This window comes from Artibeus jamaicensis, unplaced genomic scaffold (genome assembly GCF_021234435.1).
Source record: "Artibeus jamaicensis isolate MK-2021 breed Jamaican fruit bat unplaced genomic scaffold, CSHL_Jam_final contig_384, whole genome shotgun sequence".
In the NCBI taxonomy this organism is placed as follows: domain Eukaryota; kingdom Metazoa; phylum Chordata; class Mammalia; order Chiroptera; family Phyllostomidae; genus Artibeus; species Artibeus jamaicensis.
The window spans coordinates 7,102,574-7,117,914 of NW_026521810.1; the positions used below are offsets into that span (position 1 = coordinate 7,102,574).

General features: G+C 58.1%; 1 protein-coding gene across 4 annotated transcripts; it reads left to right on the forward strand.

Moving 5' to 3' along the window:
- The first annotated feature begins 218 nt into the window (after nucleotides 1-218).
- On the forward strand, nucleotides 219-12,189 carry ARID5A (AT-rich interaction domain 5A). Of its 4 annotated transcripts, XM_037166317.2 has the most exons (8): nucleotides 276-290; nucleotides 5,136-5,301; nucleotides 7,162-7,262; nucleotides 8,784-8,922; nucleotides 9,244-9,296; nucleotides 9,657-9,754; nucleotides 10,080-10,239; nucleotides 10,589-12,189. In XM_037166317.2, the coding sequence occupies exons 2-8, from the start codon at nucleotides 5,289-5,291 to the stop codon at nucleotides 11,822-11,824; spliced, it is 1,800 nt and encodes a 599-aa protein (XP_037022212.2). In that variant the 5' UTR covers nucleotides 276-290; nucleotides 5,136-5,288; the 3' UTR covers nucleotides 11,825-12,189. The 4 variants fall into 4 exon arrangements, with proteins under 4 accessions (XP_037022214.2, XP_037022215.2, XP_037022212.2 ...); XM_037166319.2 differs by lacking the exon at nucleotides 5,136-5,301 and having other exon boundaries at nucleotides 219-290; XM_037166320.2 differs by lacking the exons at nucleotides 5,136-5,301; nucleotides 7,162-7,262 and having other exon boundaries at nucleotides 227-290.
- The last annotated feature ends 3,152 nt before the right edge of the window (nucleotides 12,190-15,341 follow it).

Here is a 15,341-nt window from a genome sequence, read left to right on the forward strand (position 1 = left end):
ACAAGGTGGGGAACCTATTTCAGGAGCCTAGAGCCTAGGGAGGGGAGAGCACACTACAACTCCCGGAGTCCCTCGGGCTCAAGGGGCCGACCCTGGCCCCGGTGGAGACTCGGACTCACCAATCGGAGCCTGAGCGGGGCGGGGGCAGTGCTGTACTAGCGGGCGGGGCGGAGCCCGGCACAGGAGCGGGCGGGGCGAGGGCGGGTCCTCTAGGCGGCGCCGCGAGCTCCGGGTCAGAAAGTGGAGCTTGCGGAGGGCTGGGCTCGCCGCGGAACGTCTGCGGGCTATGGGTAAGCCGCTCACTGCCGGTGGGGAAGGGGCTGGCGGCCCGGGGCGGGGGTGGGGGGGGGGTGTGGAGCGCGTGACTGGGGCGCTGGGTCTCCCCGGTCCTCGCGGCCACTTCGAAGTGGGCGCCACTTCGGGGGGGCGGAGCGGGACTCGGGCGCACTGCAAGGCACGGGGACCCGACCGGCCCAGGGACTTTGCCGGCCCGAAGTGCCAGCGCCTCCGCCCGCTCGGGAGGGAGGCCAGGTGTCGGCGCGCGCTCTTCGAAAAAGGAAAGACAAAAAGTTCTGGTGGCCAGGGGCTTCCCGGACGTTTATCTCGAAACTCTTCTCGCCGTCTCCTGACTGAGATGTACCGAGTCCTGCACGCTCTGTCATCCCACTTCCTGCTGTGGTTTCAATCTCGAGCTGGCCTCAGCTAATTTGTTGTGACAGCTGTCCGCGACCTTCTCCCTGCCCTCCGCCCCCATCTGCTCCCACCTCTATCTGCTCCTGGTCCCCCATTGTACCCGCCCCACTTGCCCCCCTCCGTTTCTCCCTATCTGCCCCCCACCCCCATCTGCCCCCCACCCCGTCTGCCCCGCCTCCGTCTGCCCCGGCCGCCCCCCTCTTGCTCCAGTCTGCGCCTCCGTTCTCAGAACCCGCCGCACGGCTGGGAAGAAGCTCGAGTCCGAGGCGCGCTCCCCACCGCACCGCCGTTTCCTGAAAGTGACGCTGCGCGGGTTTTGAAGAACTTGCTCCGCGCACTTTGAAGAATCGCTGGTTCCTCTTTCCGCCCGGGCCGCGCTCCCTCGGCGCTCACAGCTTCTCGCCTACCCTTTCTCTTTCCTCTCGCCTTTTCCCTTTTCTTCCCGGGTCTCCCTTCGAGTCTTCTGCCCACCCTCCTCGGCCCGGTGGCAGCAAGGGGGTCGCCGCACTCCATTCTCCTGTCCTCTCTTGTCTTTCCTGCCGCTCGGGTCCCCAGAGGGAAAGGCAGCCGGGAGGGATGGGTTTCTTCCGCAGCGTCCGCCGGCACCACCTATACTCCCCACGCCTGCAGACCCCCAAGAGCTTGGGGGTCTCTGCGCCAACGTCCCTGTGTGGGGTCGTTAGCCAGCGAGGAGGGTCTCCTGGCCTAAGGGCGAATAGCCAGCATTTCTTGCCCCACCAGAGCACCACCCGCGGTGGGGTGTCGGGGTTGCTGCGCCTGCAGGGCAGGGACGGACGGGAGATGGCGGCTAGACGGTGGGTTCCAAGTGGAGTTTCAGAGTCCATCCGAGCGCCGGCACCGTCTGCTCTGGGAACCTGGAGTGGCGGAGGTAGAAAGACCTCAGAGAGTCGGCCCTTCCTTTCTTTACTGTTTGAGAAACAGGTCCGGAGACCACCCCTGTCCCACCGTGAGGGAGGGCAGGCTTCCGAGAACCCTAACCCTCCTTCTCTTTGTCTTCTATCTCCCGGTGGGAAACTGGCTGGGATGGCCCAGGGATCCCTTCTAGTTCCTGCACCACGAGCGAGCGTACTCCCGAGAGCCCCCCTCGGGGCTCCGGAAGGGGAGTGGAAGGCACAGAAGCAGAGGAGTGCCCCCGAAGGGGTCAGGCTGTGCCTGTACTGTTGGGCACCTCTCGGACAAGCCCCTGCATCTGGTTTCTCCAGGTGCAATGGAAGGAGTAACAAAGTTCTTGGGGGCATGGGAAAGAGTTCAAGGGTGGAGCTGCTACTGTTACCATCATATGTCACCCAGACTTGGAGGGGAGGGTTGTGAGGATGCAACCCCATCCTGGAATGGGGTTTCTTAGGACAAGCCAGAGCTTCTAAGAGAGACCTGTGTCCCAGTGAGGCCTGTGAGTTGGCAGTCTCACATTTGGTGCCTCATGCCCCTACCTTTCTATACTCTCTCCGGGTTGCCATCCTGAACCCAGCAGCTGGTAGACCCTGTCCCCCCACACCCGGCTGAGATACTGAGGCAAGGCTGTGGCAGAAGCTGTACCCCGAGCCCTTGGGGTCCCATGTCCAGCTGTCTGGCTGGAGAGCAGCCCTCCAGAAACAGCCCACTGGAGCAGTGCCACACCAGGACTCTGCCAGGCGGCAGGCTCCCGGCCAGAGTGGACTGGCTGATTCAAAGGCCGCCTTTGTTAGGGCTCCAGCTGAAGCTCAGAGAAACTTAAGCCAAGCACCTCAGGCAAGGGGGTGGGGCCAGGTCTGCTGGTTGTTGTTGAGGCTGCCGTTACCAGTATTGTCAAAATCGACAGAGTGCTCCTCCTCGGTGACTTTTCATGAAAGGAAGTGTCACTTCCCCTCACACCAAGGGTGGATTGGGCTGGGCTGGAGTAGGGGGGCGAGAGAAGAGGAGGAGGAGGGAAGAGGTGGCGCGGCCTGGAGCTGGGTCAGCGCTGAGTTACAGATCGGCTGTGGCCCTGAACTAGTCACAGCCCAAGCCCCATTCTGGGCATCAGAATCGTCTAAGGTCACGTGGCTCACGCTGGTCTGCAGGGCTGATGCTCATGGAGCACTGCTCCTGCCACACACTGCTCTGGGCAGTGGGACACAAGGCAGGCAAGCAGGACAGTCAGACTTCAAACTGCACAGAGGGGTCTGCACGTGCACACGCTAACGCACACGCACACATTCAATACTCACAGTTTCGGTCACACATATACACACTACACGCTAACAGTCATACACACTCATACATTCACACTCACACTGATCCTCTCACACTCACATGCACACTCACATGCTCACACTTGACTGTGGTTTGTGGAGGAAGCTTCATTTCTCGCTTAGTTCTGCTCAGCACCTTGGGCCCATGGGGTCTAGCACACCTTATATTATAGTTGGTGACACCACGGCACAGAAGCAGTGACTGGCTTGATGAAGATGCACCTGTGTGGTGTCAGAGCCCCCTTCCCATCTCTCCTCTGCCCCCTCATCTGACTTCAGCACACTCTTGTTAGCACATTAACAGTAGTGATGTGATACAAGGCTGCTGACCTGCTTGGGGAATGCAGACAAGGTTGCAGCCCAAGCACAGAGCTTGGGTCTCCTTGCTCCTATTAAAAAAAATCTCTAGGCCTCGGGCTTGGTCCAGCTGCTCTAGTTCTGAGTCCTACCTGTGCCATTCAGGCTATGTGACCTCAGGCAAGTCACTGAGCCTGCCTTAATCTTAGGTATTGTGTCTGTAACAATGGGGTAATAACATCCGCTGGACTGCTGAGAATATCCAGTGAGGCCATGTGCAAGAACGCCCAGTCCGAGGCCTGCCAGGGCACCGACTGGAGCTGGTGGAGTGGAGATCGTGGAAAGGGGAGGAGGGAATGGCTGCCGGACAAGTAGATGTCAGGGAGCACCCTCTTTGGGAGTTAGGGCTGAAACGAACTTCTTTGCAGCTGTGGTTTTAGGTTCTGGGACATGGCTTGACTTCAACACATGCTATACATTAAACAGAAATCAGAGATTCCTAACACAGGAAGGGTCTTGAGGAGTCCCCTGTCCAGCCACTGCCACAAACACTCGCTGCCCAGCAAGGGGCTGGGCCACAAGGGCCAGGGTTTACCTGGCCCAGCCACCAGCCTCCCTTGTCTTCTTCCCAGCCATGAACTGGGGCAGTGAGGGGGCTATGGAGCCGATTCCTGTGCAGCCAATTCCCACCCTTGATTATCAAGGCTTTTCTCACACTATTATCTTGCTTCACAAGGAATAAGCTTAAAAGGAATGAGACAGAGCCTTAAGAAGGACCATTTGAGGACCATGAAGGGAGACCTGAATCTATGGTCCTGAAGGGGGAGATGAAATACAGAAAGGTGTTATTTCTCCTCAAATTTCTAGACTTAAATACAATTCAGTAAAAAGCCAGTGGTTTCCTTTTTTGAAGGGAATGCAACAAAATTTCCCTAAGGTTCAGATGGCATTTTTTAAACAGAAGTGTAATGATGAGGACATGCCTTTTGGAGAGTAAGTTGTTTTACAAAGCCGCACAAATTACAACACTGTGCGCAGGTCCCAGCATTCCACAGTGGACAGAACAAGACTGAAGGCCCACATCTGTCCCACATGTCCTCCTTGGAAGCCTTTAGATCTTGGGGAAAGTAGCATTTCAAATTATTGGGAGAGAGGGTCACTCAGTCAATATTGGGACCACCTAACCAGTGGGGAGAGGAATATGGTTAGGTCCTTATCTCATACCTTAAAGATTCCAGATGTATTCAAAGTAAACAATGAAACAGTCATCACCATTATTGTCATTATTGCTTCCTGGATGGAAAAGCAGGGTCTGAATGCCATTCCTTTGGTGAGCAGAAGTTGCTGGGATTGAATCTGCCTCCTCTGTTACAATAGGGCATTCTGAGGCTTTTGCTCAGAGCAGGGCAGTCACACGTTGGCTCCGTGGTCAGTAGTGGTCACTCAGGGCAGGTAGTTTCTCATGCTTTTGTAGCTGGAAGTGGCTGGGAGTCTGGGATGGCCCTGCATTGGGAAGGGTGATAACCAGAAGCTGGGCAGGCAGGAAGGCTCGCCCATCAGCCATTGCAGAGGAGTTCAAACTTATTTTTCTCAGCAGAACCTTTTTTCGAATGCAGATTTTCTAGAACCCTGATTTCTAAATGATTGGGGAAAGAGGGGATTCAGGCAGCCAGGCCAGGTCTGAGGGCACCCTGGACTCCTCTCCGTCACCTGAGGCTGTGGCAGTGGGGCCGGAAGACCCAGCCAGGACAGGGAGAGCATCTGGCCCTGGTCGGGAGAGAACGGAGGCTGAGTTCATGTGGGGACTCAGCTGGATTCGAGGTAAAGAGAGTCTGTCCCTTTGTAACTCTCACAAGCGCTCTAACCCCTTCGCTGCCTGGGGTTAAACAGCTCAGTTGGTGACCTCTTTTCCAGGTAACCAGAGCACCTGACTCCAGGATATCTTTCCTGAGTGTGGTCCAGGCAGAGGTCACCAACCCTGGAACTCCAGCAGAAGGGACTAGAGATCCTCTGGCCCAGTGGCTCTCAACCTGGCTGCCCTCTGGGATGCCCTGGTGACCTTTCAACATGCACGGCCCCAGTAGGACCTTAAATTAAACTCAGGTTGGGGTGGGGAGACCAACTTAGAATTCCACCCAGGAGATTCTAACAGGCCCTGTTCCAACCACCTATTTCTCTGAGGCCCAAGGGCAGCGACTTGCCAGGGCCACAGAGCCAATGTGCAGGAGGGCTCCAGTGGGAAGCACAAGGCACAGAACAGATGGAGAGAGTCTTTTGTTGCTGAGGACCTGAGCCAGCAGGAAAGAAGGGAAAGGATGTGATCGCAGGGCAGACAGGGCAGAAAGGGGAAGAAGAGGAGCTGGTGGTGGCAGATGCTTCCATGGCCCAGAAAACTTCAGAAATTCATGGACAGTTAGCAGAGGGCTCCAGAATTTTCTCTCCTGATTTACAGAAGGGAAGACTGAGGCACAGGTTTGTGCAAGGAAAAGCATCAGTCTGGATGCCACTGTTAGCAACCAGTGATTTCTGGAGCTCGGCCTTGTCTGAGGTGGTCAGAACCCAGCCTGAGGGGGTGGCTGTCTCTCTCTCTGACAAGTGGCAGGACTGGTTTCCCTTCCAGGCTTATTGAAGACTCTTCCTCAAGCCGCAGCAGCCACACTGTTGGCAAGGCCAGATCACTGGACTGGGGGTCAGAGAGATCTTGTTCTGAGTTTTGGGCCCCCAGGGGGAAAGGAACTTAACCTCTCTAGCTTCAGTTTTCCCCTCTTTAAAAGGCAATCCCCTCTGGGACTAAATGATAGAGCCAGAGACTCAGAGCCGGGGACCCATGCAATATGAATAACGGCAGGTGTGGCGGCACATCTACGAACAGCTACTGTAGAGGACAGTATCCAGTGGCTGAAGCTTAATAGCATGTGCTTCTGGGTGCTGCTGGTCTTTGGGCCATGTTGGTATGAGCCCATTGTTCTCGGGGAGATTCTTCTGTCTGGGATGGAGGGGTAACCTCACAGGTCCCCAACTGTAAGGATTTCCCAAGCTAGAGCGAACCAGGGCTGTAGAACAGTTCATATTAACACAAAGAAACAAGGAAAGGAAAAAGGGAAAGGAAGGGTTGTCAAAAGACGTGGCTTTCTGGTCTCTTGGACCTACTGCTGGTGTGTTCCCAGGCAGTGTCCACAGAGGGGTTTTTGACAGTGAGGGGTCCTGGGCTCTTCCCTGCATTCACCTTAACTGGCTGACAGTGGTAGGCAATCAGGACGGTGGTGAGGAGTGATGACACCAGACAAAAGCAGGAGTGCTGTGCCTGGCTTGCGGCTGGGAGGGGTCATGCAGAGGAATCGACTTGTCAGGTGGGATCTGAAGGGTCACCAGGACCCTTGCAGATGAGAGAGGAGGGGGTGGTGAGCACTCTGCAGATGTTCATGGACAGGTCCAGTGTGTCCCAAACAGGAAGTTACTCTTTTCTGGGTCCTTTCTGGAGAATGTACTATGGTCCAAACACCCCTGTGGTGCTTTGGGTTCCCACAACCATGGCCCGACTCGGTGGCTTTTCCAGTTCAGCTGAGCTGCCCTGCAAACTTCCTGCCTGAGTGCGGGGCGGAGTTTGGAGACAGACTTCCCTGAGCGCCATGATCCCAGCCTTAGCCTCCTCTGACTGGCCCCCCAGGTGGTTTAGGGTTTCCTTCAGAGATGTGGGGACCCGCTGGAACAGGGGGAGGACAAGAGGCAGGTGTGCCCCAGGCAGGCCTGCTGGGGTGTGGACACAGGCACATTTACAGGACCCCCCTCAAGGGCAGAGGAAGGAGAGGACTCTCCTCCTCCCTGGCCCGTTCAGGTCTGGCACCTAACCCCAGGGAGCCTCTCCTCACCACCTGTTTCTCCCTACCTGCATCTCACGTGTCCTCTCTCTCTCCTTCTCTCCCTCTTCTTCCTGTCGAAGGGAAAAGGAAACAGTCAGAGGGGGGTGACCCCTTAGACCCACCTGTGTCCCCTCAACCTGACGGTGAGCAGAGCAGGAGCCAGAGCCCAATCCAGCTGGAGGTGAGTTAGGCAATTCCCCCAGGGTCCTTTCCAGGAGAACGTGGAGACCCCCAAGCTCTCAGGAGGGAGACCTGTTCCCTCCCCCAATCCTGCAGAGCCAGGAGAGGGGCCCAGCCCGTGGCCCCGGGCCCCGCATCAAGGGTGTGGGTGCTGGGCAGGCAGGAGGGCTCGCAGTGCCAGGGCAGGGCTGCCAGACTTCTTTTCCATAGTGGAACCCTTGTCAAACAAAGATTACCTGGAATGCTGATCAGATGACAAACAAAGATTACCTGGAATGCTGATCAGATGACAAGCCCTATTCTATGGAGTAAAACTGCATTTGCACCCATCCATCACCCATCCAAACTTATAATGGGCACGCAAGTCACCTGGTGAGATCAGTGAGACTGTTTAGGTCGGTAAGCTCGGTCTGAGGAGCGGCCGTGGGTGACGCTGCAGTGTTGGCCTCGGCCCCCATCCACGTTGGCCGTTTGCTTTGGTGGCACAGTCTGGAGTAAAAATCCTAATTTATGTAGAAAAGTAGTCACAAGTGGCCCCAGTTCTTAACGGCCTGCCTAGTTCAGAGAAGAGGAACAGAAGCTCGAATTCACATGGAAAGCAGTAGTGAGCACCTTCCTCTGGGGGCACCAGCCCAGCGCCCTGGTCTCCAGCATGTCACAGTTTCATGGGTGACACCTGAGCCCATGTGTTTGCTGTTGGAGGTCTTGGGTAAGTCAGAAACACTGAAATGGCGCTTGATAGGATGTTGGGAGCGCATGGCCCCGTTCTGCTCTAGGCCTGGATGGTCACGTTCTTCAGGTGTTCAGGGACTTTCACCCATGACCTGGGAGCTGTCTGTGCCCTCAGCCCTCAGCCCCCAGCCCGACCATCCCCCTCTGCCCTGAGCTACTAGCCAGATGAACAGCATCAGCAGAAACTACACCCCTGGGAGCAGAGACTAAAAGAAAGAAGTGTGCCAGGAGCCCAGGACAAGGCTCCATCTCCCTGAGGTCAGCACACAGACTGGCAGGTCAGACAGCAAGGCCGCCACAGCCAAGGCTGGGTGGGCACAGGCCCAGCCGAGCGGCCTCCCAGCGCCAGAAAGTACAAAGCACCTTCGTTCCTCCAGCTTTGACCATGCGGGCCATTTGGAGGTCTGGGGACACCAAGCCTGTCACCAGAGGCTCACGGTCTGGTAGAAGACCTGAGACACAGATGTAACCAAGCTAGAGCAACCTAAAGAAGTGACCTGTGCCTGGGGAGGGGCCTGGAGGAAGTGGGAGGCTGATCTTCTGGAGCCTGACCTCCGTGGACCCTGACCTGGGGTCCTGGGCACCAGTAGCCAATAACGGCCTCTTTCTAACACCGGGACAATCACTCCAGCCCAGAGGAATAGGCTGGGTGCTCGGGGACTGCTCCCTTCTGTGGGAGCCTGGGGTTGGGGGACACACACCTCATTCCTCCCCAGCAGCCGGTGGTTCCACCTTTCCCCAGCTGCCTCCCCACTGGGGCTGATCCCAGTGCCTCCTGTTCTCTCCCCAGGACTCCCCTGAGGCAGGCGGGGAGCTGGAGGAGGAGCAGGAGCGAGAGGAGGAGCAGGCTTTCCTGGTCAGCCTCTACAAGTTCATGAAGGAGCGACACACACCCATTGAGAGGCTGCCTCATCTTGGCTTCAAGCAGAGTGCGTGTCTGGGGTACAGGTGGGAAGGGGGGCCCAGTAGGGGACCTCACCTAGCAGGCCATTGGGGTAGGCACCTCCACTCTGGGTGACCTCCACACTGCAAGCCCACAGGGGTTGCATGTAGAAAGGTCACTCCCAGGTACTGGGCTGGCTTTCCCTCCTTACTGGCCATTGGGCTGCCAGTGCACAGGCCCCGCCCAGCCTGTGGTCCTTTGCAGTGGCCCCGATTCTGTGCTGCCTGACAGGGCCGTGGGAATGGGCTGCTGGCTGCCCCTTCCTCTGGCAGAGACTGACGGTGGCCCTGCCCTCTCTCCTGTCCAGTTAACCTGTGGAAGATCTACAAGGCAGTGGAGAAACTGGGGGCCTATGAGATGGTAAGGAAGACACCTCTGAGTCCTCACCACGCTGCTTCTCCCCACACATCCCAGCTGTACCAAAGGGGACCTGGAAAGAGCGGGAGCCCGACAGAGCTGCCTGTGCCTCCAGACAGGCCCCGTCCCTCCCCAGCTTTCCTGCATGCAGGGGGGGGAGACAGGCTCGCCTGCCTACTGGTACTGTACTGCTCAGAGCAAGTTCTCCTGTCCTCCCATCTGTTCTGCCTTCCCTGAGCTCAGAAAGCTGCTGGGGCCAGCAGTCCAGCGGCCAAGGGTAGGGGGTGAGGTACTGGCCAGCCGCCCCTGCCAAACCTGGCCCCACTGCTGGTGGGCACCCTGCCTCATGTGGTGCCCTTGCAGGTGACCGGCCGCCGTCTCTGGAAGAACGTGTATGACGAGCTGGGGGGCAGCCCAGGCAGCACCAGTGCGGCCACGTGCACACGCCGCCACTATGAGAGGTGCGGCTGGGGCAGTGCAGGGCAGCCGGGCCCCTCCCTCCTGGGGGCGTGGGTGCAGGACGATAGGCAGTAGTGTGCAGAGGTGGGGCAGGGTGCGCGGCAGGGTGCGGGCGGGTGCTGTGCCACCCACCGCAGCCAGAGCCCTGGCAGAGCCGCCTAGCTGCCAGCCTCCGGACAGGACGAGAAAGAGCGTGGCCCAGGCTGCAGGCACTGCCTGGAGGTGTGCGAGGTTGTGGGGAGGAGCAGGAGGAGTGGGGTGGGGATGGGAGGGCTGCATGTGCCTGCTGGTCCTGGCCTCATGGCAGACGTGCAACTCCCTCCTCAGGCTTGTCCTTCCATACGTGCGGCACCTGAAGGGAGAGGATGACAAGCCACTGCCTCCCTCCAAGCCCAGGAAGCAATATAAAATGGCCAAGGAGCCTCGGGGGGACGATGGGGCCGCCGAGAGGCCAAAGAAGGCCAAGGAGGAGAAACCAGTGGGCCAGGTGAGCTCCAACCCCAGCCAGGGCCACCAGCTGCCCCCACCTGCCCTCGCCGTGGCATGGCCACAGAGTTCCCCCCCAGAACACCCACAGTCTGCTGGTGTCAGTTGTTCAGTATTTGAGGGCCCATGTGGGACCTGAACTCCAGTCTGTACTCTGTTCTCCAGGCCCTGTGCCCTGACACCAGGCTGTGTCCCTTCAGAGGACAGGACTCCTTTCAAAAATGTACAGAGGCATTCTGGGAAGGCTAGCAGAGGCTACCATGTGCCCCTGGGGTCCTGTGTCACCACATTCCCAAGTCAGGGTGCATGGCTGATGCACAGCTCTGAGGCCTGGCCCTTCCTTACTCTAGATGATGCCAGCAAAGAACAAGATGGATACAGTCGATCTGGTGAGACCCCTCAGCCAAGAGTACCCCCAGGATGACCCTGAACAGCCAGGCCCAGCTCTTGGGTCCTCTCTACCCTTTGTGGGTGTCAGTGGCTGCCCTGAGGCCTACAAGCGGCTCCTGTCCAACTTTTACTGCAAAGGCACCCATGGGATCATGTCGCCACTGGCCAAAAAGAAGCTCCTGGCTCAGGTGAGCCGGGCAGAAGCCTTGCGTTGCCGGGAGGAGAGCTGCTGCCACGGGACAGGCAGCCCCGATGGGGAGCCCCCGGTGTCCCCCGCTGCTCGCCCCCCAGAGAGTCCCCGGAGCCCAGGAGGGCCACCTGAGAACCACAGGCACCGGCTGGCCCCTCAGGAGGGACCACAGGCCTCTGGTGGCAGCCTCAGGGAGGAGGCTCAGGAGGGCCCCCACCCACCGGCCCCTGTCTTCACTGGCTGTTTCCACGCCTATCCCACCAAGGTTCTGAAGCCCATCAGCCAGCACCCCCGGGACTTCTTTCCCCATCTCAAAGATGGGGTGCTTTTGGGGTCCCCTGGCAAAGAGGAGGGGCTGCCAGTGAAAGCGCCCTCGCTGGTATGGGGTGGGGATATCAACCGTCCTTCTGCATTCCACAGAGGTGACTCCAGAAAAGGCAACCTCTATCCCAAGCCCAAAGCCTGCTGGGTGTCCCCCATGGCCAAGGTTCCTGCCGAGAGCCCCATGCCCCTGCCCACTTTCCCCAGCAGCCCAGGCCTCAGCAAGCGTGGCCAGGAGGAAGAGGGCTTTGCCCCTGGTGGCAAAAAACTGCGGGCAGTGTCTCCCTTTCTCAAGGAGGTGGATGCCAAGGAGTACGGGGTCAAGTCCATGGGGCCAGGCTTGGCTGTCTCCTGCCTGCTGAGCCCAGCCCTGGGGCCTGCCCTCCCAGATACCTACAGGGGCACCATGCTGCGCTGCCCACTGAACTTCACCAGCACCCCTGACCCCTTAAAAGGCCAGGCTACGCTCCCCTTCAGCCCCCTGGTCATCCCAGCCTTCCCAGCTCACTTCCTGGCCACTACAGCACCCCCGCCCATGGCCACTGGCCTTATGCACTTTCCCCCACCATCCTTTGACAGTGCCCTCCGCCATAGACTTTGCCCAGCCTCGTCTGCATGGCACATGCCACCTGCCACAACCTATGCAGCGCCCCACTTCTCTTTCCACCTTAACACCAAGTTGTAGGTCGGAGCTTGCTATTCCGTGGAGGGTCTGACACATACCCCCCGAGATGGGAGGTACTGCCAGGGGGCTCTGGGCTGGAAGCGCATTCTGCAGGAGAGCTCGGCTGTGCCCAACGCAGGAACGGGCCCTCGGCAGGGCAGCCTAACACAGAGGGAGGCCGTGGGAAAACCGGGCTTGTCTCACGGTCACAGCCTGAGTCTGGGGGCTGGGGATCCAGTTGTGGGAAGGCCTTGGGAGGAGACAGTGCAGGGCTGGGGCCCCCAGAGTGGAGGCCAGTAATGGGGTGAGGGGCTGAGAAGCCGGACAGCAGCTTGGGGCATCCAGGTACACACAGAAAACCCAATAAAATGCCAGTGTAAACCCACCTTCCCTGAGATATGCATGGTGTGATCTTCCTGAGGGCTGGTGAGGCAGGGACATGTTTGTGAGTGGGGCTGCCATTGGGACAACCTGGGAAACCAAGGAGAGGCACCTCCCAGCACCCACTCAGAGAGTGGGACCCAAAGCAAAACAGGCTCCTGCTCCCACTTAAGCAGACTGTGACATTCATGCCCATGCCTTCGACCTGCCTCCCCTATTGGATCCTCAGGACAACTGCTCGTTACCTTCTTCACTGTACCTACAGCCTGTGGCTCAGAGAAGGCAGTGACTTCCCCAGCTTATCCCAGCCAGTAAGTGGTAGAGCAGAGGGGTGACTCCAGCAGGAATCTAAGCCACAGGCCTCGGGCAGAGTGATGGACCCTGCAGCTGTTAGTCTTCTTGGGGGCTGAGGATCCAGCCCATCTGCCCTGGGGGTGGCACAGACTCACAAGGCCTTGCTGCTGCATTTTCCCTGAGCCTTCACCCATCCACCCCCACTTGCCTGCCACCCACAGGTGGGTTAGGAGGTTCCCACTGAAGGCACCTGTGGGGAAAGGGAAGCAAAGGGGCCAGGAGCTTGGCTTGGATATCCACAGTTTCAGAAGTGCTTGCTCCAGGGACTCGCTCATACCCTACAGCCCAAGGCCCTCCTTCCTGTGGGCTCTGTGGGGGCAGCAGGAGCCCCTGTCTCAGTGGGAAGGAGGGAGGGAGGGCCCCTCTCAATGCTGCCTGTCCTCAGGAGCTGGCAGCCGTCTGCAAAGTGCATACATGTTCCTGGGTAGGCAGGGCCACTATTGGGCAGTTGGACACCAGGGTGGCAGGCATCTGACTTCTGGCCTCAGGTTTGTCAGAAGGCGGCCTTTGACAGCATCACTGGAACTCACCCTGCCCTCTAGGGTGTTTGCGACTTTAGGCCATGGTAGAGACAATTAGCATGACCACCCCTTAGTTAACAGGTGAGCGTGCTGAAGCCAGGAACACAAGCCCATCACTGAGTATGACAGAACCCAGACCTGGGGGCACTCACGATGTTTGGCACCAGGGGTGGGCTGCTGGGACTGAAGGCCATGCTGTCTAGCCTTGAACTCAAGGAGCTGAGATAGGCACAGGTGAGGCAGCTGCCCTCCAAGCTGGGGCCAGCGATGGGGAAGTCAGAGGCCAACGGTCACTGCCGTTGGGAACCAGACCAGGCTCTGAAGGGGGGAGTTTAATTCTCCATCCCCCTCCTCCTGGGAGCTGCCCAACACTAGTCCGAGTAGCTGTGAGTAGCTGTGTGGCCTCCAGCCCTGCGCTCCAGCTCCTGCACACACACACCCACGTACTGCCCACCTCCCCAGCCTCCAGTCTCAGTGGTTGACGAGAAGGGTGCTGGGTCAAATCACCTCCGTTTGCGAAAGTGCAGCAGCCTCCCCTGGCCAGGTGTACCTGGTGGCAGGGCTCAGGCAAAGGCCACTCAGCTGTGGTGGTGGTGCCCTCTGGAGTCCGCTCTTGGGACTACCCCTGTCGTTTTAGGGAAACTGCTCCCACCTGGTCCCAACTACCCCTGGCACAGCACTATGGCCGTTGCTTGGGTGTCAGCAAACACCCAGGGTTTACTGTGGACATGCTTCCTTGAAAACCTCTGTGCACTGTGCCCTGTAGCTCTACAGTACTGGCAGCACAATTTTCTCCTCACAGTTCCCAGGAAAGGACAGCCCTCATTTGTAAGTGGGCAAACAATTCTGAGATCTGGAACTTCAGGCGCCAAGCTGGACTGAGCTGAGAGTGAGGGGAAACAGCTGACAGGGGACTGAGGCTGCATGTATAGAGCCTTCCAGGTCTCAGAGTGAGCTGAGAGCAGAGAAGGGTTCTGGTCTTGGTTTAACAAGAGCCCTGAGCTTTTGGGTAGGACTAGATGCTAGGGTCGGGGCAGGGAGCCCACTTATAGCAACACAGAGGCAGTGTGTGTGGGCTCTGCAGTGGAGGGTCGTGAACTCCTCCAGCAGGTGGAAACCAGAGGTTGGAGGTTGGGGGGTGCGGTGAAGAGGGACTAAAGATCTAGAGAGAGGAAGCAGGCTGCACTGGGCAGTGGCCTGGGTTTTGGGGGAAGCACCAGTTCGACTTTAGTGGCACAATTTGCAGTGAGACTGGCAGCGAGCGATGAGGCATTCTCCTTGCCACCTTGTGTGCAAAACTGTGGGGAGAGAGCTGGATGCATGTGAGTGGAAGCTGTGCTGGGAGAGTCCAGGAAGCCAGGGACTGGACACTGAGGTGGTACAAAAGTGACAATAGTGGGCCATGGGGTTGAAACTGGCTGAGGGGCTGTGAGGACAGGGAGTGAGGGACCTAGGCAGGGGGTGTGTAGGGGTGGGTGGGAGAGAACGTCAGTGGAGGAGGGGAGGTGAAGGACCAAGGGGTCAGGACATGGGAAGCCTTGAGATCAGCACAAGTAGGAGTCGTCTGCAAGAACTGGGGAAAGAGGAACTTGAAGGTCTGTGGTCCACAGCAGCAATGATAGAGGCAGGGGTCTAGTCTCAGACCATGATCTTCAGAGTGGAAGCCACAGGCTCTGGATGCAGTGAGGGGCTGCCAGCCCCCGGAGGGACTGCAGGGGAGGCGTCTTGGTGGGCACTGCTGTAGCTGGGAGAGGGAGAGGAAGGGGTAGCTGGGACCCTCACAGGCAAGGGAGAGATTTCCATGGCTCACAAAGGATTTAGGCTCAAGACTGGAGTCTGTAGACAGTGGCCTAAAAATGTGTTTGGTTTGACCCATATGATTAAAAAAAAATGCTTTTGTAACATTGCCAGCACTGAAAAATCTTAAGATCTCACATAAAAAATTGGATACTGGGCTTCTCTTTAAAAACCAGAATTTCTGGCCTTGTGGGAACCACTGCTTGGAGCTGAGTGGTAGCTGCTACCCCTAGGCCAGGGTGTACCTGATGGTCCTTTACAGTCCACCCAGCCCCACTTGTCCCCAATCATGATGGACTCAGCCCGAGTCCTGGGCTGCTCAGGCATTAGGGTGCCGCCTTGTTCTTTGTTACGGATGGGCCAAGGCCAGTTCCCTAAGCAAATGACTTCAAGGGTGTCACTGCTGGAAAAGTCAATCGGCTTCCAGACAGGAAGGCAGGGCAGACATGGGTAATTGCCAGCTAGCCCTCGCAGTGTCCCCTGGT

What these genes read in the sequence shown, in the direction of transcription:
- ARID5A (XM_037166317.2), top strand. An exon ending in AGAGCCCAATCCAGCTGGAG is followed by an intron (nt 7,263 to 8,783) that starts GTGAGTTAGGCA and finishes TTCTCTCCCCAG; the next exon opens with GACTCCCCTGAGGCAGGCGG. An exon ending in AGGAGAAACCAGTGGGCCAG is followed by an intron (nt 10,240 to 10,588) that starts GTGAGCTCCAAC and finishes TCCTTACTCTAG; the next exon opens with ATGATGCCAGCAAAGAACAA.